General features: G+C 30.9%; 1 protein-coding gene and 1 long non-coding RNA gene across 2 annotated transcripts in view; one reads left to right on the top strand and one right to left on the bottom strand.

Moving 5' to 3' along the window:
* Window positions 1-132: 132 nt before the first annotated feature.
* Window positions 133-18,177, bottom strand: LOC148276904 (uncharacterized). Its single transcript, XR_015823634.1, has 2 exons — window positions 18,062-18,177; window positions 133-478 (listed from the first exon to the last, which is right to left on the bottom strand). It is a non-coding gene; the product is annotated as an uncharacterized LOC148276904 (long non-coding RNA).
* A 3,096-nt stretch (window positions 18,178-21,273) lies between these two features.
* Window positions 21,274-24,784, top strand: part of LOC148276903 (uncharacterized) — a 40,640-nt gene continuing 37,129 nt past the window's right edge. The window contains exon 1 of the mRNA XM_088233609.1: window positions 21,274-21,854. Coding sequence (XP_088089735.1) covers window positions 21,739-21,854 — 116 coding nt within the window. The 5' untranslated portion in view covers window positions 21,274-21,738. The remainder of the gene's footprint in view (window positions 21,855-24,784) is intronic.

Here is a 24,784-nt window from a genome sequence, read left to right as displayed (position 1 = left end):
TGCTAGTCACACCAGCTAGAGACATACCCCTAACATAGCCATGCAAAAGTTTTCTCACCCACAACTCGAGGGCCTTATGAGAAAGTTCAGTGTTATCAAAAGTTCTATTTTCAAATTGTTTATTAAAAAAAAGACACGGATAAATGTTTTGAAAAAGGATGTGGAAGTCAAGGTATTTACAGGGATTCTGGCCTGTCGTCTGGTTTAAGTGCTTTACATTACTGTATAAAATTCACAAATCTCCTTATGTTGTAAATCCAGTGTTTGTTTGCAATATAGTAATCAGCATTATTAAGGTTCCTGTCAGTCTCCAGGAAATTTCTTCCCTTCTCCCTGTCTCCAGTTCCTTAAGCCTAAGGATGTGGTGTTATTCACACAATCCAACCACCTCAGAATATGTCTCCTTTCACCTCATTGGATTGTTATATAGGAGCCTTTTAGGTGGTCAGTTCTTCTTCATTCTTGCAACATGACCTGCCTAGAAAAATCATTAAAAAAATTATCGGATTTTAAATATCTATGTGTAACAATAATACTTATGTCATCATAACAAATTAGTTCACTAATCATTAACACCTGCTTGACTATAGTAGAAAAAATGACAAATTGCTTAGAATAATTCCGAGAAAAAAGCTATATCGCTAGTATTAATTAAAGCGTGAACACAAAAAACAAAAATTATAGTGGCAAATATAACATGACCTTCTAATACTTCCTAATTCTTACCGCCAGGCAATGCCAAATTCATGAATCTGTCAAAACATTATTAAGTAGCATTAAGATTTAAAGTGAACACATCACAGACAGAACTGCTACAGCTGTCGTATTTTACCCAATGTAATATAGGATAACCTTCATTGGTATTACCACTGAATAGGGAATAAAGACTAGAAGTGGCAATAATATTGCATATTATTACTGAAACTGCTGTCGCCAATTCACAAAAGACCTTTTGGATGTAGAACGCAAATACCCAATACGAACAGTCAGCTTTCTATCTCATCATATCACTGTGCTGTGTTAATATTGCTGTCCCGAAACAATAGATATTTCACATTTTAAAATTACGATTACTGACCATTTATCTAGTGATATGTATTTTGTATCGAGTGCTTTGTGATTAGTGGTGTTACGCATTAAGTATATTTATAATATTTATGAAGAAATAAAAAAAGAACTAGTTTAATGTAAAACATTAATTTATTATGAACATAAAATAATATGATATAACGAAGCATTATTAAGGCAATATACAGAAACTTCTACAGAAAAGTAAAAGTACTGAAATGCGAGGCGATTTTTTAAAGTACCGTTTTGAAATTCCACCGCAGCGCTGCGGTCGGTGTCCCGCACTTGCGCACTGTACCTACATTTGTTGACAAGCCACAGACCCTATCACAGCATCAGTCCATCCTGTTTTCATTTGCTTTTGCGTATTTAAAATGCCTCCGCCGATAGAGAATCCCGCCGACTTTGAAACATGCGCAGTTATACGTTTTCTTAGTGCTAAAGACGTGAAAGCAGTTGACATTCACCGTCAAACTTGTGAAGTGTATGGACAAAACATTATGCGTGATGGAATGATACGCAAACGGGTCAGAGCTTTCCAAGATGGCCGAACGAATGTTCATGACGAGGAACAGAGTGGGCGAATCTTAGTGATCACTGACGATTTGGTGCATTTGGCGGAAAATTACTATTACGATGGAATACAAAAGCCTGGAGTTCGATACGACAAGTGTCTTAGTATTGGTGGTAATTAAATAAAGCTGCGGTCTTTCATGTAAAAATAAAATTGTTCCAAAAAGTTTACTTGTTTTTTTTAAATATCAAAACGGTACTTACTTAAAAAACACGCCTCCTACATTACATGCAATTCAGACAATACGTTTGTATTATTATGTAAATGCTTACTAGGTGAATAAAAAAATTATGAATCTGTTTATTTTAAAACAATATTTAAATTTATGTGCACAGCTATTAATATCACAGCATTAATAGATTAATTATAATCATAGTTTAAATAGAAAGTTTAAAATACCAAGCGAAATCTGCCATAGGGTGGGTTAACACTTTCCCTATTCAGTGGTCACATCTCAATAGTTCTATCTAGTGGTCGTTTGTGAAAGCTTAAAAGGTGGCCCTCGTATGGGCAGGAAAACTACTGACCCGTAAAATAAAGATATTTCTTTAACACCTTGGCTTTGTAGTTTTTATCAAATAGTGAAAACGAACATCCATATATTTTTCCTTTGCTGCTTTAGCGAGCTCAACTAAATGGCTATTGATTGTGAGCTGCTCGTACTCATGAAAACGAATGCGGTCAAATATTCCAATGTCTATAACATGTATATTATCTTAATGCTTTGGTCACAATTTTTGCCGGCAAGTTCTTGTATTCTTTACTTAATAAGGTTTGGTAAAATTTTGTTATATACAATTGGATTGGTCATGCCCACTTCACATAATATCTAGAGTTCTTTTGTATCTATGGTTATTACAAATTATATTTGCGGTACTTTATTAGCAGTCACCTACGTACAATACAACTCAATTTACCAGTAGTTATCATGCATAATTAACGCAGAAATCTTGGCATCACTTATAAGTTAAATAACTGTGACGAAGCTATCATAGACCTCCCTTCCTTTTCCATTGACATTGACCTATGTTACGTTATGTTTTAAAAAATGTTATTTCAGCGAAGATGTTGTAATTATTTATTGCCATAATCTTTATGTTTCTGGGTCTAATTCAACTCATCAATGGAGGATATACATAAGTGAAATCGTACTAAACTAACATCGTAATATATATTATTTAGTTAAATATCGTTCTTTTCTTTCTTTTTTCCTTATTTTCTTTTTTTCTACCTATGTTATTATTATATTTTAAATTATAATTTTATTTTACAACTGTTACTATGGACATTTTATAACATTTATTGTAACAGCCCCCTGGGCATTTATGTAATAAAATAAAAGTTAATTGATAATTATCTGGTTTTATTACAGAGTTTTGTAGTCACAGTGTTTGTAGTGTATACTCTGTTTAAAACTAGTTTATCACAAAACTGGCCGAAATACAGATGCATGACTTTTCTACTAAGTTAATATTTTATACGCATTTGTTGTACCGAGACCAAGATCGTGGAAACTATTGATATATAAAGAATACATATTGAAGTTTTGGCATTAATTGAGCTTTCGACCGGTAATTGACCGGTTTAAGTGATCTTCGCTATTCTGCTTATATTCAAGCATCAATTACTTCAATTCTTCCATCTGTTGATTTCGTAAAGTAAGAGATCTGAAACCTTTATTGACGCAAGTAACTTTGTTAATGAATCGACTCAGCAAATGTGGCCATTGCACTACATACGAAGATGTTAAAATGGATGTGCAGTTTCCAAACCTTTGATTCCTTGCCATTTGTTTGTTTTTTCAATTTTGTCATTAAATTTATACAAAGATTTAAAATATCAAGCCCCGTTAATTACCTTTTTTTATGTGAAAGAAGGTATGTAAAGATGACATTGGTTATGAAATGAATAATCAAATTACTAATCAATTTTATTGTTTAGGGATGGTATCCTGAACGTTCTTGTGAGAGTAGAGAATGCTTCGCTTTCACGTAATCTACATACTAATTACGTGTTAACGAAGCGTTCTCTACACCCGTGAGAGCGTTCAAAATCACACCTAAGGAATGGTAATGCATTTTATAAAAAATATTAATGTCTCTATGATAAGCCATTAGTTTATATAAGGCTTTTTTACGTGATCGTTAAGTTTGAAATAGTTATGTTTTTCTCAATAAGTAGTAATAAAGAGACTAATATTTATGACAAGATTGAGAGAATCATATTGATAACATCGTTTAATAAGGATATTTCCAGATCAAATTATTGTTTGGGATAATTGTCCGCTCATCTATTAGCCGACTTGTTTAGTTCACATATTTGACTGAATCTACTAATATTTATTAATTATTTTACTATAATAGGGCAGTGCTTTTCAAATCTACTTGAACTGTGAAAACTTTCGAGGCTTCCAACTCCTCTTTAACCGATGTGGAAATACATTGGTTAACATAAAAATGAAAACGAGAAACAGACTGCATTAAAAGAACTGATAATTTGCATCTCACACCTAGAACCACGATTCAAAATATTAATATATGCAAAACAAGCGTACCATTGTCTCGTAAAACTCAAAAGAGATTTTTTACTTCAGTAATATTAAGTTAGTTATACCTAGTCCTGAAGCACTCGGGATTTTTTTTAACTGATGCCCATACTTTGAAAAGATCTGTATTAGGGTTTTGCAGTTCAATTTTGCATGTTTTCAAATGATTTCTATGAATCTTTTGTTGTTTGTAGATAAATAAATTAATCTGTAATAATACTGATGCATGCCTCTTAAATATGCTCTAGTTAAATAAGTTAAAATTACTTTATCGACAATTAATACAAAATGACACGAGAATCACCGGCGCGAGAATGATATAATTTTACCAATTAAATAAATTATAATGATTTCGTTTGATCTGGAAGTAAAATTAAGCACAAATATATTTTCAAATATGGAAATAAAAGTAAATATTTTTAAATTTTGTTTATTTTTTCAATATTACACTAAATTGTAATATGCAAAAGTTAATAATATTTACTTTTGTTTCCATATTTGAAAATATATTTGAGCTTAATTTTACTTCCAGATCAAACGAAATCATTATAATTTATTTGATTGGTCAAAATATATCATTCTCGCCAATGACTCGCCGGTGATTCTCATGTCATTTTTTATTAATTGTCGATAAAGTAGTTTTCTATTCAGTTTATAGTACCATCTGGTTATTTTAATGTCCCTTGTTTAATTTTTTGCATTTTATTAAATTTAATATCCTCTAGAGATTTGCCATTTGATTAAAATTATAACATTCTTCATGGTTTTAATAATATTATGAAAATAAAAAAAACATTCATTTAACATTGGCTCTTGTTGATAAAAATATACATATATTATATTTTTATTTGGATTTTCATTAATAATAATTATAGTTTTTATGGCAACATTGCATGCAGGTTTTTTATTCATAGTTAGATTATAATATTATTAAGATTTATTTGTACTTCAAAAAATAATATTGTAAACTAAATTCATTTACATGCACTTCAAGTTAATAAATAGGTACTAAACAAAATATTGAATTTACAAATTATTATTTAATATTATCCTTTTTGTATGGAATACACGTACTGAATAAAACACAATTCAAAGTATAGTTAAATCTACTATGATAATATATAATATACAAGTGATTTATTTAAATTGATTTTCAATTCACCAACCTGCTGATAACATGTAAACTTTTTAAATAATAAGATGGCCGATTTCTTATTTTAATACTGCCAAATAGTGTTCCATACGAACAATTTTTTTTTCATGTCATGTAAAGGTGTTTTTGTGGATGCATAAATATTTTAAGAATCATTAAATAATGTACACCATAACCAATATTTCAGCATTAATCATAACTATTCAATCGAAAACTAATTAAATGTTATATTAATTATTAAATTTTATTAGATTCACGTGGATAACATACTTTTTAAGTTTTTTTGTCGGTATGTTACAATCAAATGGGTTAGTTTTTGTATGAACTTTGTTGGGAATAATCAAAATAACTTAATGGGCATGTATCAAATTTTTTGTAATTAAAACAACTGGTCGAATGGTTTTCTCATTTTACTATCTCCAAACTCAAATGTAATCCACAAATCTTCTTATCTGCATTTTTGAAGTAGTTTTATATTACATTTTTCTTTTGTTCAAAATGTTTGTTTTTTGCAAGTAGGTATTTGTTGATTTGAATTATTGAAAAATTTCAAAGCTTTGTTCTCATTTAGACTATAATATTTTACTATAAGAATCATTAACTAATAAAGGAAATTGGAATGAAGTGAGTTTCATATGTTTTTTAGATTGGCTTTGAATTATTTTGTATCTTCAATACTTTTTATTTCAGAGCGTTATTTACATTCTAAAATTATTCTTTCTCATAAAGGAATTATGGTTTTGTGTTGCACATTAAAATTGTACTATCTGTATTATATTATTTTAATTATTCCTATCATGAGTCAACTTTCCCAATCAAAATGTATGTTTTCTCAACCACGCGAATTTTCGGATAGGTAGTATTAATGCTTTTGTTGCATCAATTTAAAGTTAAGAAGTGGCGTTGGAAAACTTTGTTATGGTAAAATTTTATCACTCTGTGATTTTATGTTATTTTATTTTAATGTTTATTTTATTTTTAATCTATATTTTCGTGTAAAGGTGTGAAATTTACGTAATGCATAAATATATATTTCAAAAAATTTAAATTTATTTGATTTATCTTGGCTTTTTGTACAATATATTATATCGACGCTGGAAAGGAAAAAGTTACTAAGCGACATGTAGCAAATTTACAGAAGAGCATGTATTTTTTTTAATTAATAAAAAAATAAAACATTCAATATGTATTATTTTGGTGTGAATCCTATACAGGGTGTTCTTTAAACTCTGTCACATCCGAAACTACGATGATCAGTAGGGGCAAGAAGACATATTAGCATATTTAAAAAAATATTTAGAACGAAGAAAATTTGTAAAATTAAATATTGGTAAAAAAACAAACGGTTGCTTACTTCTGCAGGGGAGACTTAATATATTTAGATATTCAAGACATGACAAAAGAGATGGAGAACATTTTAGAGAAGGGAATATGGAGCTCTAGGCATTTACAGGGCTTGTGGCCTGTCATTGACTGGTTTAGATGGCCACATTACACACTTTGTAACATTAATTATTCTCCCTATGTTTGAACATCCATATTTCTTAAATTAAATAAGAAAATCGAAGAATGTTAAACAGTTTGTAAAGTGGCCATTTAAACCAGCCATAATTAATCGGGTTGTGGTCCTGTGGCCAGTGTCTCGGACTCACGGACCAAAGTTCCGTGGTTCGAATCCCACTTTACCCCAACTTGATTCCATTTTCTAATAGTGAGTTATTTATAAATCGTTGAAAATGGCCCTCAAAATTAAATATTTGGGTAATCATAAGAACGCAAATATTTCTTTATTAATAAAAAAAAGCCCCTTAAATGCCTAGACTTCCACATTCCTTTCTCTAAAATGTTCCCAAAACAATTTATAAACATAAAATACTGTTTCTGTATGTTTTTGATTAGATGCTTTTATAATAGTTTCTTTTGTCTTTTTTCTTATCTCTTCTTTCTAAAAATGACTTATTTGTAAAAATACGGGCTTTTTATATAATATAAACCTATACAGGATGATGTTCAATTAATCCGTGGATTACGACCAACAAGGGTGCAATGGAGAGTATTTTTCTTTATGATCCTAATGACTACCTTAGACATAGGCAGCTGAAGCTGTTTTATCTTCCTGCTTGCAGAACCAACCTGCTGATGGTAATGCCAGTAGGAAGAGCAATGTCTTTACTCAACTGTACATCTTCGGATATCGACATCTTTCATATTAGTGAAAAAAAATTCAGTGAGGATAGCATCCCTTTTCTATAATTGCTGGGTATTTTTATTTTACTATCTTTGTATATTTAAATTTAAGAATGAATTTTTTCGTGTTATGTATGCCTTGAAACATTTTTGTAAAGTACATAAACGTATAAAATAAAGAAATTGAAATTGATATCAAACTGCAAATTGAAGTTAGAATCCCAACCGCCCGGCCCCCGCCCTCTGTAGTTGGGAAGTTTATTGCACAGCGCCCCCAACCCTCTGAAATGCCTATCTATCGTCTTTGCTGTACCAGATTAAAAAAAAAAAAAAAATTATTTGAAAATTTATTTATTAACCCTTACGGATTATTACATTCATTTTCCAAAAAGTTAAAAACATTTTTTATTCATACTATGTTGTTCAAAATAATATTTTTTACATCCTTTGAAAAGTTTGTCTGAGTCTTTTGTTTAGTTTTGTCTGGTAGTTTATTGTATAATTTCAGTCCCTGGTTTTATTAGTCTTGATTGTCCTTGACTTGTTTTAGAAAGTTGGATATGATATTCTCGTATTATGTCCATGTTGATTACATTTTTTTACAAGTTTTAGTACTTCGTCTACAATTACATTAGTGGCTAATTTATGGATAAATTTTAATGATTCTAGTTGAAAGAGTTCAGTTATATTTAATTGGTTAGTTTGTTTAAAAAGTTCTCTAGTTGCAGTTAGACAGGCAAGGTCATATACTAACTTTAATATTTTATTTTGTTGTCTTTGTAGTCTGTTTATGTCATTTTGATATCCTGTTCTCCATAGTAGTTGCGTATAACATATTTTAGTTTTTACATAGGCTTCATACATTAGAAATTTTTCCGTTTTTGGAACAAAGTTTTTGATTTTTAAAAAATGATTCATTTGATCATTTAATTAATTAAATTACCAATCATTTGATTCATTTGATTAGTAAATTCATTTGATTATTTTCATCTGTATTAAAAACCGTTGAAACGCAAATTTCCTGCCTGTGAATTGATCATTCCTCCACATACCGAAATTGCCAAAAAAGCAATGTTTTTTTGTCAATAAACGAGTTACTCTTTTAAAATTTTCAGTTTCATATATCTCAAATTTCACTGTAAGTTTGGCAAATTATATGCAGGACCTTTGTCTGATATTGTCATTCATTCTCATCACCACATTAAAAACACGAATTGTAGCAAAAACTGTATTAACTTGTATCACAATAGCCTATGTCCATTCTTGTAATTTTATAAATTTAATAACATCAAATAACATCAAATTAAATTATTCTTATTATTATTTTTTTATTTCTTAACTCTTGTGCGGCTGTGATGTGACACGAGTCGTAGGATACGAGATATGATATTATCTCTCTTATTTTATCTAAATGATGAAGTTGTATTTTTTGTATTCTTCAAATGGACACTTTCACATCGGATTTGGAAAGTAAAATTTGTATAAATGTGCTGATTTTTTATACAAAAAATATTTATCCTTACTATGCGAAGAATAATTATACTAATGAAAGTGATATCCCACAATAAATATGTTTTACTGCATAAGAAAGAGCACGAGAATATAACTTATAACAAGGAAGACAGGGACGCTTTTCTGTGGCCAGTGTTTGTGTGAAAGAGACAAAAACAAAAAAAGAAATTCGTACGGTCGGTTATTGGCATTTAGCGGAAGTGTTACGCTAGTTATATGACCGGCGTATTTATGATTTCAAATTTATTTTGCCATAACAGGCCTAAATTATATTATAGTTTTGGAAAGTTTTGGAAAAGGAATTAGTTTATTTGTTTCAAAAGTCTGAACATCAGAATATTCTGTCTTTTGCTTGTAGCTACACGTTGTTACATCACTGCGTGTAAAATAATTTTACAGCACAGCCTTTTAAGAGTTAACTCTGACGCCCTTCATATAAGTCACAAAATGATAAATCCCGCAATCATGCATGTAGCACAGCTTATAAAATATTATTGACATGTACGTACTTAAAAAACAACTAAATAAAACAGTTCTTACAGCCCGTGTGGCGAGTGATATGTGATGTTATTTTGTCTAATTTTTATTTAAACTATTGTGTTATTATATATAATACCAGCACTTTAGCTGATTCTGAATATTTCGTACAAATAAAATATGTAATATAATGTAATACCGCGAAACCGTCCAATTTTGCCCGCTTTTTTGCAATTATGTTTATTTTTTCGAAAAAAAATGTATGTTGTGCTTTACTTTTTAATTATGAAGAATGACCATGGTAATCATTGAATTGGGTAGCAATTGTAAATTCAGTCACATTTAAATGCGATTTCAAGCAATTTAAAATTTTGATGGCGGGCAAAATTACCTGCATGTTCCTCCATGTTTGCCCGCAACCATTATTTGTTGAATTGTAGCTCATATGACGATCTTGTCTAAGAACTACTTTATTGAATGATTAATTCAAAGGCAAAATTGTCGTTTGAGCATATTTTCAATGGCTATATTCGTTAAATATTCGTCTAAAAACAACTAGGAAAATTTACCCGCCAAACTTTACTTGTTTTCATACAAGCAATTTATAGGCCTTAGGGTTGTCAAAATCTGGTAGATAACTTAAGAAAAATTAATAAATCTTGTTTATTTAAAGAAATGTTTTATTTAAGTACACATGCCAATTATCTTAGTCTTAATTACCTAAATGTCATTTTTTAATATCAGGTAGGTACACACATTTTTCAAAGTGGCAAATACTTATACCTTTGTTGTGAGAAATAATAACTGTTTCAGGAATATAGTTAACGAACAACTAAGAAGGTTAAAACTAGACGACATCAATTTTTAAAATTAATATAAATTATTTCGGAATCTAAGTCCATAGCTACGAAAGTGAAAAAAACATCGTTCAAGGGTGGATAATAATTGAGCCTGGTTAACTCCAGATATAATGAAAATGATCTAATATAGAAACAAATTGTATACTATATAAAAAATGAGAAATGCTTCAGAATCTATAAAAAAGCAATGTAAGGAATATAAAAACACATTATCAAATGAATTAAGAAAGGCAAAGAAGAATTAAATTAAATTATCCACAATAATGATAATATTTTTGAAAATCTAAAATACCTCATGTCTGCCAAACCTTCATAATAGTTTTAATTTAATTTAAACTAATTATAAAAATAAGAAAGTGACAACCCTAACACATTTTTTCGTTTGGGCAAAATTGACAACCTAGAGGCTCAACTTATGCCTTTTAATTTGCCCATCGTCATAATTCTTGATTTAAGCTACTGACCGCACATAATATAAACAGAAAACCATCTAAAAACCTTTGTTTATATTATGCAACAAGAAAAACTTATCTTTGTCTTTGCTATCGAATTATATATTAAAAAACACGAGTCGTAATTGGCCCGCATCAAATTACACGCGCACTTAGACAGGTTCTGACAAGCCACTGAGTAAAGTTAGTGACTAAAGCTTTTGAGGGAAGATAGTGACATAAATCTACCTTCGTCCTTAATGTACCAAATTTACCGAAATCAAATGGAAATATATTTTTTTAAAGGTTGATCATAGATCAGACTTTTTGGGCAAAATATCCATCCAGGGCAAAATTGGATGGTTTCGCGGTATGTAAAGTTTAAATACCTTGTATTTTTATTTTTTTAACTACATCAGTTTGATCAAGTCACGGTGAAAGGAAATCTCCCGCCTGTCGTCTTCTGAATTCTGACAAGATATCCGTAGTCTGTGCTTCTGGCGAGACCGTCCTATCTCTGTGACCCCTCGGTCTTCATGGCGCTCTTTTAAATACACAAATGCCGCGCGTCACCGCCGGTATTACGTAAAAACAGGCTTTATTTGCTTCATTATACGGGAGTAAAAAACACTTAAGGATGTTTTATGATCGTGTAAAATTAATTCCTATTTCATTTGTTTAAAATCCATTGTTAATCATCAATGATAAACCCACGCTAACCACTAACAAAATTAACGTGACGGTGTCACAATACATTATCACTTATACTTACTGTCACCTTACGGATGTGCAACTCTTTTAAATACTTATATATTTAATATCATGTATATTACAATATATTTATAAAACGAAGAACACGTGCTAATTTCAAGGTCATATATCGCTGGGTAATTACTACAACTACCTAACATAGGTAACTTTAAAATCAGCATTTGTGAGTTACCCACTAAAAACACTTTTTTTTATTCGCCTTCATGAATGCTTCAAATAGTCAAGGCATGCGTTTAAATTATGAAGGAAGATACGCAGATGTGTTTTTAGTGGGTAACTCAAAGATGCTGATTTTGAAGTTAACTATAGTCCTTGATTAGAATGACAGTTGTCAGCAAAAGTGAGGACAAAATGTTGTAGTAACGTCTAAGGAGTGTTTAATATTGACACACGAAAAATCATTCGTATCTGGCATGTTAATTTTTTTTAATACAATGCTTGACATATTTATTTATTTATTCATATTTTTCGCTTACAAACTATAATTAATAATAAAAATAATGTGACCTCACTGGGGTTTCCCGTGCCGAGGACACTTAACAATTTAGTTTTTTTAAATTACATTTGAGAATAAACAAAGAAGACTCACTTAAAAAACAAACATAATTAACAAATATTCCGTTTTAAAAACAAGGTATTTATGTACATCTATATTATTTATATTACAAAACACACAATGAAAACAACAAAAACCTAACATAAGCTGTACAGTTGTGGAGCAGTTGATTCAGCATTGGTATGGGCGAATGAGACAATCCATTTTACTTCTACCTAGCTCCACTATCCATTTTTTTAAAGCCTTTTTAAACATTTTCTCATTACTAATTGCTTTAATAGACAGTGAAAGTAGGTTATAGATTTTAATTGAATAATACTCAAAATCCCTTTGTCCGAAAGTGGTATTAGTTTGTATTTGTTTAAGTTGTTTATGTGTTGAGGATCTAGTGATTATATTATTTGTATGTGATGTATTGTGGGGGTTATGTCTTTCATTTGAGTAAGAGTAGTTTTTGAATCTATAAGTGAGTATTGTTTTAGCGTATAATTGTTTTGGTGTCATAAGTTGTGATTTATGGAATATTTCTTCAGTAGATGTCTGTATCGGGACTCTGAGTATTATTTTAATGATGGATTTTTGTGCAACCGATACACTATTTAAAACTGTGTCACTCGCATAAATAAAATATATAAATCAACATAATTATTTTTAATCAGAATTAAAACTAAAAACAACTAAAATAAACCTAATTATTAACGACGTTCTTACAAGGTTACGTCATTTTGCAAAAATGTGAGAGATGAGACAGATTGATCAATGTAAATCGATCGAATAAAAAATAGTTCATTTGTTGTTGTTCATGAAAAAAAGTATTTCATGTCTTGTTTTTTAGTTAATAATTGTCTAAAACACACATAGTGTGCCTATTATAATTAGGCTTGTTTTTGCGTTTTTATATCAATTTTCGGAAACAGAGTCTCATGTTTGCATGAAAAAACTGATAAAATCGATTTGATCGGTACATGATCAGTGATCAATAATTTCCCATCACTAGTGACATTAGTTTGGCAGCTGCCATTTTAATCAAGCTATATTTTGAGGACTATAGTTGTAGTAACTATTCCACGGTATTATAGACCCTATGACAAAAACGCGATTGCAAAGTGATGGCCTACATTGATTTGGGAGATTTATTAATATAAATTTGTTGATAAGGCTTTTTATGCTGTGCCCGTGCTAAGCCATAATAATTAACAATAAAAAATACACAGTAAAATTAATTCAATTACAATAACATGTGATGCAATAGAATAACAATCCGGAAAAACAAGGGATAAATAATAAAATTCCAAAGAAGACAATGTAAAAAAATAAGCAGATATAAATATTAAAATATAAATTATACAAATTACGATTCATACATAAACAAATATACAAAATAATAAGATCATTGAAAACAATAGAAAAAAAATACAAAAAATTAATTGAAATGATAGTAAAATTGCGATATGGTTTCTATAAACTCACAATAAACATAGAGTATTAAATGAGAGTAATAAATAATATGCCAAAAAACAGTGAGTACTCAATTAAATAATATAAAATTACATAATGAAAAAACAGAAAAAATCAAGATGTATAAAAAGCGAATAAAACTATATTAAGAACCTTAGAGTATGACGGGCGGCGTTTGCTTTCGAAATAATTTTGTAGTTTTTTTTCAATTTTTTTCTTTTGGATTCAGATCATTGTTTATTTTATGTTTGAGAATACATTTTAACTTACTGTGGTGCTATTTGTGAAAACTTTTAGCTTATTTGTTATGTTTTTTATGTATGATAATTGGAACTGTTGGTTATCCGAACAAATAATTAAAAAAAATTAAAAAAACACGGCTAATACAGTCGCTCATACGGACAAAAACCGTTCTATGATTATCAACCACGAAGATAGCTATAGTTTAGAGCGATGCGACGGGCCGTATGTACTCAGGTCGAGAATGAGGAACTTCAGCCCCCTAGGAAATTGGATACAAAAAATGTTTTCTTACGCGCAGTAAAAATTAGAGCATTAAACCATCCATCAAAGTTTCTTGAAAATGTATGAAAAAATGAATTATTTTAATAAAAACGATCTACTTTTAACGGCGTTGATAGTTCATATGTGTAAGGAATGTAGGTATATTGTTGGTAACAATAACATATCTACTATCTACAGTCGTCTGCATACCCACGTAGCTTGGCAAATCATTCTAGATTTGTCTCTCCTAGTAAACAGTCGCTCTCTAACCACAGTATAATAAGTATTTATAATAAACCACAGTCAACTACAACAAGTCTTATTACTGATCTTTACATACCACCATAGGGATAACAATATGAATCAACCAATGATAAGAGAGTTGTGAAAGATTTCCGGTTTACGGTAATACAACATACCAATCGGCAGAACTGACCGAGAAGAAGCGAAATAGAACTTAAGGCGTCACTCGCAGAGTCAAAACTTTGAAAAATCATAACGCTGATAATTACGATACATTAAAAAAAATTGGCTTAGTTTAATAGTTTTTTAACGAGTAATTTTTAAAAATCACAGAACTTCCACATTGCAAGCGCAAACCGAAACCGCCCGTTACACGTTTGCTGTAAAAACAAACCAAAAAATTGGAACGTTTTTGTTATATTAATTAGCCAAAGGGCTTCTATAGCGAGTTCTGAGTTAAGGTATACAAACTTTTAGTAACATTTCATTTTATATCTAAATTTATCAAGAACATAAATATAATATGTATGTTTTCAAATTGATTTGAAATATTTCAAAGCGCTTCATTAATTTTATTTCTTCAAGTGACTCATTTTATAGTTTTAAACCCCTGCACAATGAGTTTTTCTCCTCGTCGGTAAACTTATCTTTTTTAATCTCTAGTTTCGTATTTATGGCTTTGTTGGTTAAATTTTATCATATTTTTTATCTTATTTAACCGCTTAATTATTTTATGAATGAAAATTGCTACATTATAAATGAATGAATCACAATATACAGTAACAAAATAAAATAAACTGGAATGATAAAATTTGCTGAAAGCTGTGAATAAAAAATATTTATGCCGATTACAAATGTGTGTTTTGATAAATCAAAACATAATAATTAATTACGAATTAGAGATCAATGGTAAAAAAAAGTAGTAAAATTTTATTTAAATTATTTATTGTGCATGATGTGAATAAAAAGTGAAAAATAAAAAATAACGTCAAATTAAAAATTGATGTCAAATTAAGCCAAAACTGTTCTAATGGACCGTATTAAAAAACCAAATGCCGCCTATATAACGCCTGCATAATGCCTATTCTCCTCTACGGACGCGAATCGTGGCACCTTACTAGGGCCCAAAACAGCAAAATACTGAGTTTTGAGAATAGATGTCTCAGAAAATCTTGGGTGTGCGGTGGTTTGACTTTGTGCGGAATGAAGTAATAAGAAAACGGACGCAGCAAACTCTGGTGACAACAGTACTGCGGATGCCTCCTGAGAGCCTTAACCACGCTTGTTTATTTGGCAAGGTATCAGCGCCCTTGAGGTGATTTTCACAAAAATGGCGCTTTATAAATTATCCAAATACAATAATAATCAGGTTCTCGGCGTCCTGGACGTTCACTGCTGACTGTTCGTCGGCAGTTTATGTCAGAACTTCGGGACGAGAACATGACTTGGGAGGACGCAAAGGAGTTGGCAGCCGATAGAGATGCATGGAGGCTCTTTGTGGATACCATATGCTCCAACTAGGGAGCGGACATGGAACGATGATGATGATGTATTAAAAATAATAATAAAAAAAACCTTATTTGGCATTTCAAAAAATCACATTTACACAGCACATATATATACAGGGTGTTATTTAAACCCTGTCATATCTGAAACCACGTTGTTCAGTACAGGTAAAAAGATATATTAGCATATTAAAAAAAATATTTAGAACCAAATAAAATTTAAAAAAATAAAAAACAATAAAATATTTAAAAAAAAAACAAATGGTTGCTTACTTCTGCGCAGGGGGCGCGGCCGTGCGGTTGACGGTGTATTAGACTCTCCCCTCCCCCCTCCTCGTTTCTCCACTGCAGAAGTAAGCAACCATTTGTTTTTTTCTATATTGTATTTTTTAAGATTTTAGTAGTTCTAAAAATTTATTTTAATGTGCCAATATGTCTTCTTGCTCATACTGATCATCGTGGTTTCGGATGTGACAGGGTTTAAAGAACATCCTGTATACAATATAGGTTAACATTAAAAAAATATTTGTCTATTATTCCTAATAGTACTATGTATAGTTTTCTATGTTTATTTTTGTTGTATCTATGTAGGTAAACCCGTATCAAGGCAAGATGCAAGTTGTATATGTATGGTGTGGTAAGGCGATTCACGATCACTCATTAAAATATTTTTACAATCACCATGGCATTACGTCTCCAAGAGCCACATCGCCACAGGTCTTGAAAACCTCCGTAGTGGCTTTATATCCCTAATTGATGAAGGTAGTTTATTAAATAGTTTTATTCCATTACAGTAGTGGTAGCGCTGTGCTGATGTGGTCCTTAGTTTGAGGGATGAGGGACTTGCTTGTGTTCTATGATTTGTGCCTATAAATATCTTTATTATTGCTGTTTCGGTGGTTCCAAAAAGTTGTAATATTGCAACAAATCCGCCATATTCCTTTACGAAAGTTTGTAATAAAAATACTTAAAATAATAAATAAAACTAGAATCCCGTGAAAGTGTTTTCGACTCGATGTCCACTCTAAGGTAAACATTTAAAAAAACGAAATCTAGTGAAGAGTGGAGATAAATCCGGATCGTAATGTAGTGGTTGACGTTTTCTTCTATCAGATTTATTTATTTATTTTTTCTTCTTACAGAAACAAACAGTCGACAATGATATATTAACTTTAAAAAGATACAGTTTCAAGATAGACCAGCGATGTTTCTAAATAAAAATCATACCTACATATTAAATTGTGGTACAACAAAAGGGTGTGTTTATGTGTATTTGTATGAGAGTAAGTGTAGAGGTGTGGAAGTAAGTGTTCAGGTGTGTGTAAGCGTGAGCATCATTATATAGCAAGTGGGAGCGTATCGCAGCCAGAAATAATGAGTCTTAATTAATTTTTAAATGAATTAAGGGGCGTGTTAAATATATCAATAGATGAAAAAAGAGCATTATAGTTTGAGCAAGAACGATAGAGGAAAGAGTGTTGTGCATAGTTAGTGCTACAGACTGGCACGCGAAAGGGGACATTAAGATTAATTTTGGAGAGTAGGTTAAAAGAGCCTACTTTATTATTTAATAATTTATTTAAATAGCAAAATTCATATATAGTGCGTCTATTTTCAATGGTAAAAAATGCATTTTTTTAGCAGATTGGCTGTAAGTGCAAAGCGTTTTATTGTTTTTATGATCTAGGTATTTAAAAAAAAATAGTTGAATGCTTGGCTTTATTCCTTAGGGCAACAAAAAAATTTGTAAATATGTGGTTTTATACAGCAATATTTTATTGACTGATGTGGTGCCATATGCCAGTGGCGAGCGGTGAGTTTTAAAATTGGTAAGCTATGAAAATTCTGATAAAATGTCCATGGCGGTAGTATGGCATATAAAAAACAAGTCTATTGTATATTTAATAAATAATTCATAACAAATGGCTCCAGCGGCTAATAGTTTCAGTAAAAATATTTTCTAATGTAGCACAAACATTTGATTTAAAAAAATACAATTTAAAAAAACATAATTGCAAAAAAAAATTAGAACCCCTATGGATTCGAACCTCCGCTCAAGTCATTAGAAAGCGACGACCCATCCGCGCAGCTATTTCGCGTTTTGCGCCAAGCAGCGAAAAAGTAATTAATAAATTAAATAAGTCAGACTATTATTACTTGTCTTGAAATAAAACACTATTTCTTAATAAATGATAATAATTTAAAAGTATTCCTTACCGAGTACGATAGTTCACCAAACAAAACATAAATTATGTTTTAAGAATCATTGTTTCATCGACTTTTATAGCACATCATTATTCACAAAACGACATAAGTTATACATATTATAATTCTTCATAAATATTTATTCTTAACACTATACACTAGTAACGTTTTTATCATAACTCTAACTAAATTTTAAAAGTTTAAATGGATACTGAAGAATAACCTACAATATTCAACTGTCATCGTATGCACAAAAACGAATTACAATTAAAAAACAATAAGCGAATCTTTGTTTTTTAAAACCCACTAAAGGATTTATACTATATTATGGATTAAAATATTAATTCGTTTCGATTAAAATATTAATTCGTTTCGATTAAAATATCAAAATATTTATTTATTTAAAAGCAAATTTACTTTCAAACCACCGAAACATAAGATTGATAAATTACTTACGACATACAAAATATATTCGTTATCTCTTTCTTACACATAACGAGTGCGTATATTGTCACCTCCCTTAGACTGTCGTAAGTCAAATTGATGTAATTTAAAGAATACTAGCCCTTATGAAAAAGTATTGAAAGACTAAATTGCATTAATGAAAGCTGCAAGATTTTACTGTAATCGCAAGTGTAATTTTTCGAACGAGATTCTAAAGTTTTAGGTTAAAGACGTATTTGAATTAGTGATTTTAAAGTGAGCAGAGTAATCTCGTGTAATCCAGTAGTTATAATTTTGGCCAATAGAGGCGCAACAGGTCGCTGTATGGAATAAAGGAATGTATAAATTTACTTACCCAAGAAAAGTAATATATTTTTTTGGTGATGTGTTTTTTCCTAATAATACTACAGTATTATAAAACATTACTTACGATGTCAAAAAAATATGGTAAGCTGCATGTAATCGATTACAAGGAGCATTCGCCACTGCCATATGCACTACTGGGTTACTGGGTACTTGTAGAGAAATGATGGTGATAATTTTCTGCAAATCTCCGAGAAAGGTGTGAATCTATTGTCTTCTCATGACAACAGAAAACTACGAACAAGCGTAATATTATTTGTTCAAAGTTTTCCTGAGTTAGGCTTTATACCAGGGATGGGAAAAACACAATAATATTTTTGTTTAGCACCGCAACTGTCAGCTAAAAATAGTATGAATAAGTTCTTAATAGATTATCGAACCAAGTCCTTTTGAAATTACTCCGTGTGTGACGTCACAAGTTCTCTTTGGTGAGTTCGGCTGATTGGATTTAATTGGCTTCCCGTAAACCGGAGATATATCACAACACTATCATTGGTCGATTTGGAAGAACTAGTGACGTCGTTCAAGGTAGTCAATTTTTATTATTTTTTTCGTACATTTTCAAGAAACTTCGCCATTCAATGATTTAATTTTACCGCGCGTAAGAAAACATTTTTTGTATTCAATTTCCCGTAGTAAATGTGTGGTAAAGTTATGTACGATGGGTGCACAAATGTAGAGATCCGTACATTATGTTAAGGCTGGGGTAAGCATTATCGACAAAATCAAGAAAAGAGTTCGGCGATGGCTTGGACGTGTAGAGCGAATGGACAGCGAAAGAACGGCTAAAAGTATTTTTCTATGCGAATGTTGATGGATGCAGAAATCGAGGTAGACCGAGTAGACATAGAATGACCAAATTCAACAAATACTTAGAGATGGACATTTCAAAAGTGGGAATAATCGGCGGGCGTGCATGAGAAAATGTATGACTGCAGAAATAATGCAAAGACAGATTGGTATGGCATTCTATTCTCTCTTTCTACCCTAACGGGGAAACGGCGTAATGGTTTGTTCTTTTGAAAATAACGGAATTATGTGCTAAATTCTAACCGAGTGTGTTGACATGGATTGGAAATATTTATTTATTTAAAAACAGTTTATTACACATTTTTTGAGACATAAGTCTCAATTTCATGGGCCAAAAGTCCTGTGTTCAGTTGGGACCATTGACATATCAATATTCCGCCCTAGAGAGTAAAATATTTTAAAAAGTAGAAAGAGTTTGTTTATTAATCCAGGGCTGCATTCAACGATCTCGCATATGATACCATTATTGGAGGATACTCGTTTTTGATTCATAAAAAGTTCGTATTTTCATTTTTGTTGGATTCGAATCAGATTCCTTCCTGAAATTCCTCCTAATTTCGACCCATTTATTTATTTTCATTGGATTTTGGGGATTAAAAACAATATGAATTCAAATTTATTATACTCGTATTTTAAAAACACACTCCTATTATTGCAGTCCTGTAAGTAAGAAAAGCTTAGCAATTGCGCCGATAGGCGTAGTTTAATGTGTACCAAAAATAATATTGGGTTTGAATTTGAATTGTTTTAAGGTTTTTTAATCAGTCATGAACAAATATTTACCATTGAAAAGTTACATGATTTTTTTACAATGTTTATACGAAAGGTTTTTACACACTTTCATGACACACGCAGGCGTTTTGGTTTCGATTCTAAACCTCACGCCTGGGTGGCGGTCGTTGAACGACTAAATACGCGTTGGGCATGACTGAGCGTTTGGGCATGAGTTAGGTGTCATTATTTTTAGGGCTCCGGGCATGTATATAAGCAAGAATAACTTGTTAACACAGACGTATGTCACAAATATTATTGAGAATTTGGATTTAAAAATACATGCCATATTCATACGATGTGAACTTTATGATAAATTTGACAGTGATTGTAGCTCTATTTATATATTTTACTTTTCAATATCGAAATTGAAAGAAAAACTTATTAATGATGAAAAGGCAGAATAATTTATTAGGTCATTTAGCCATTTTGTGTTTGAGTACCTTATTGTTTTTGTGGTTTTATTTATATAATTCATTTCCATTTGTATTTTGTGTTTATTTATTTTACACAGATTATCACTTTCCAGTTTGAAGTGTAAACATGCCACGTATAATTCAAAATGTATAAGCCCCTAGGGCGTTCAAAATGAAAAAATAAAAATTGCGCACATCCCTAATAATAACAATCGTTCATCGTCAGATCCCATCCCTGCACATTCTTTAGGAGATGGTTATAGGTTGTAGCAAACAAAAATAAATAAATAATTCGTGACATCATCTCGGAAAGTTCTTATCGCGGCCTTCAGCCGCTTCTGGAATCCGAAGAAAAGTTTATAAAACCCAATCAGAGCGTTTCCCGCCACCACACGCCACACGACCAGAGACAAACGCATTGATACCAACTGAAAACCGCGAAAATTAAAATACCGCCAAAACACGTAAAAATGACGCATACAAAAACTTCTAGAACTTGCTCATAGGCCGCATAACAATACTGAAAAAGGAAAAATAAACAGAGCTACTGTGTATTATTGTATTATTTCCGTCCTGGTACAACGTATTACTAAACTTGAGTGACAGAATCATTTATTTATAAATATTCTGTGAGTTTTTTGAGATTTTATCCACGCGTGAAGTGTCAGTAAACATTTAAAACCAGTTTACGTCAAATATAAATGTGAGATGCAATCAAGTCGCGTTTTGCATGTATAGATAAGTGTTGTCAGTTTTTCGGTCGGCGTAGAATATGGCGAACGCGTAGCGCATTGCTTTTACGTGTGCGGGTGATTTTTTTCAGAATTTCGTCGATGTTTTCATTTACGCCTCGCAAAAGTGCGATGGTTTTGTGTACAAGTTGCTATGGAGTTTCGCAATACGGATGTAAATATTCCCGACAGGATATACTTACCGGCTGGGAAGAATTATTTCGCTGATGGAAGCGAGGATGGTGTACCCGCTGAAGAGGAAATAAAAAAGTAAGTACCTTCGTTTATCGATAATAACAAAAATGAAACATTATATGCATAAACAAAAATGGAGGAGTATCGAACAACAAAAGTACCCGTACATTTAATTTAAAAGTTATTTTTTGCACATTTTTTTTTTACTTTTGACATTAACTAAAATCTTCCGTTATTGTTCTTCTTTGCTTAAGTTAAATTATTCATCACAGTTTCCTTATAAGCACCCAATGGTGCATAGGATACTGCATTGGTACTCCTATTGCAGCGTATCAGGATCATTTTTTTTTACAAATAAGGGAATTCGTTCATTCTTTCGCGTCAGGTCCTAATCTAGGGACAATTAAATATTGTAGCGTATTACAACTTTTAAAACCAATAATTCACATCCACCTTAAGAGGAATCGAACGGGGGACCTCAAACATTGTAGGCGAACGGCGAATTTTAAATTAATTTAAACTACAACAAATTTCTATTATTGAAATTTTGATCAAGAGAGAAGCATAAATGAATTGATGGAGGATTTTTTTACATTTGAAATATTTATTACGAACATATTAAAAGTAAATCATCAGCTTAATTGAACTTACATTGCTCGTCAGTTGACTAAATTTAAATTTAAGGGTGAATAAGGCACTACATATATTAAATTTGTATAGCGTATGCAGCGTGAATCGATAATTTGCTACGAGGTACAGTCTTACGCTTCAGGGCTATGAAACATTGGGGTGAATTTAAATTATATTCATCTGTATTAGCAGATATTTTTTATGATAGATACACATTGTTTTCGGATGCAATTATGCGAACCTCCGTGTAATCAAATTATCCGGGTTCTAAACCCGTAGCGAGCTGTTTTATGTTTATCTCTCATTTTTATTGTTCTGATAAAATTTAGTGACAATAACAATAAATCAATAAATCTGTAATTGGTCTTACTTTTTTATATTGTCCTTTTGTACTTTGTGTTTATATAAAGACTGTATGCTTTCCTTAATAAATAAATAAATAATCTTTTTTAGTTACCTTAAATGTTATATTTACATTTTCGATTATAATTCGTAATATAATGGATAATTATTATTTGCTTACAAAATTTAAATGAATCTTTGAGTTTATTATTATTATAGATTTCGTTAAATTTAATTACTTTTTACCTTGGGAAAATAATGTTTTTCGTGTTTTTTATTATTTTTCAATTTTAAATCAATTTATAAACCCCTATGGGGGGAAACGGTGTGATGGTTTGTTGTTGTTGTTGTTGTAAAATATCAGAAGTCTTTAGAAACTTTTAACACGAAATGCTGATAGTCTATATACGATACAAGATTGTTATTAGTAAACATTGTGTAAAACTGACGCGTAATTTAGCCAATGGATAATTAGTCCTAATCCTTGTATATTTTGAGAAATTGCTTTTCCCTTTTCCGTTCGTCCGAAGACGCCAGATAAAACTAGGCACTTTTAAAGGTTTTTGGATGATCCTACCTCCCATAAAAAAAATGCATGAAAAAAAAGATTTTTATAAAAACAAACTACTTTGAACGACGTCACTTGTTCTTCTAAATCAATCGAGTGATAGATTTCATTTTTGGGAAGCCAAATGACGAATTAGCAGAACACACCGAGAAGCGGGAGAGAATGTCTAAAGAAACGTCTCCTTTCTCTTCCTTAATCTCTCCTCCTTTCCTTTTTTCCATTAAGTAATAGTTCTGATTGAAGGTTATTTATAAAGAAGTACGTTTATTTCTATTTTTATATATCTTTAGCGTTTTAATATTTTTTTACTTGAATTATAAAAATAAAACTTTTATTTTATTGGTTGGTTGGAAGAAATGGCCATTTGGCAATACGCCCGCCAATGTACAAATTGCATTATGTACAAAAAGTCAAATAAATAAAAAAATAAAATAAAAAAAGGACTTGCGACGTCCCTCGCGGAGTAATTTCAAAATGACAAAACTTTAAAAACCACAGCACTGATAATTCAATACATAAAAATTAAAGTACTTATATATTTTCGGCTTATTTGATAGTCTTTAAACAACAAAAAAAACAACAAATAAAAACACCGAACTTACTCGTTAAATTAACTTAAAAGTTCGCAGATAATACTCGTGTTTTGTAGATTGTACTGATGACGTACAAACTTACATTTGCATGGTAGAAACCTTGCGAGAATTATGAATCATCTCTTCAATTAAAGCCGCTATAAATATACAGTGTAATGTTTGCGGTTTCAATGTTACCCAAATGGTACCATTACTATTTTGTTCTTGATATTAAATCTCCATCGAATTCGAATAAATCTTCTTCGAAGTACTACTTGGCCAGCGATGCATTTATCCTAACGTTGGTTCCATGATTGGACGCATTTCTGGAAGACTTCTTTCGGAAGGAATTACTGCTGCTCTGCCGTGGTCTTCTCAATGTCGGAAATGGTTTGAAAACGTTTCCCTTTGAGCATGGTTTTTGTTTTTGGAAAGATTCACGATTAAATTCAATGAAAATGGTCTAACAAAAATCCAATTCCAAATTCGGAGGGATGTTATTGAAATGCCACTTTTTTTTCTTCTTAGATATGGAGCAGGGTTGTATTATTAATTTTATTATTATACTATTCTCTTGGTAAAAGTTTATCAGTATGATTTTATTTCAAATCATAATTCTGTACTTTTCATTATGGTCTAAAATTTTCCTAAAACTTGTACCGAATCTTACCCCATTTCACGGTAATTATAATTAAAGAATTACAAAAATTAAAATTAAAAGATACAAATATACTAAAATGAAGATAATATAATAATATGAAGAGAAAAAAAGCGGATAGACAACGGACAGATATTTCAACAGAAATGGTGAACGTATTTAAGAAAGCAATATGGAAGTCTGGGCATTATAGCATTTTGTAAAATTGAAAAATGAACTTGAAATAACGAAACTG

Source organism: Micrasema longulum, unplaced genomic scaffold, assembly GCF_059751315.1.
Source record: "Micrasema longulum isolate JH-2025_06_02 unplaced genomic scaffold, ASM5975131v1 h1tg001131l, whole genome shotgun sequence".
Lineage (NCBI taxonomy): Eukaryota > Metazoa > Arthropoda > Insecta > Trichoptera > Brachycentridae > Micrasema > Micrasema longulum.
Note: the sequence above shows the minus strand (reverse complement) of the source record. Positions and strands in the feature narration are given on the sequence as shown.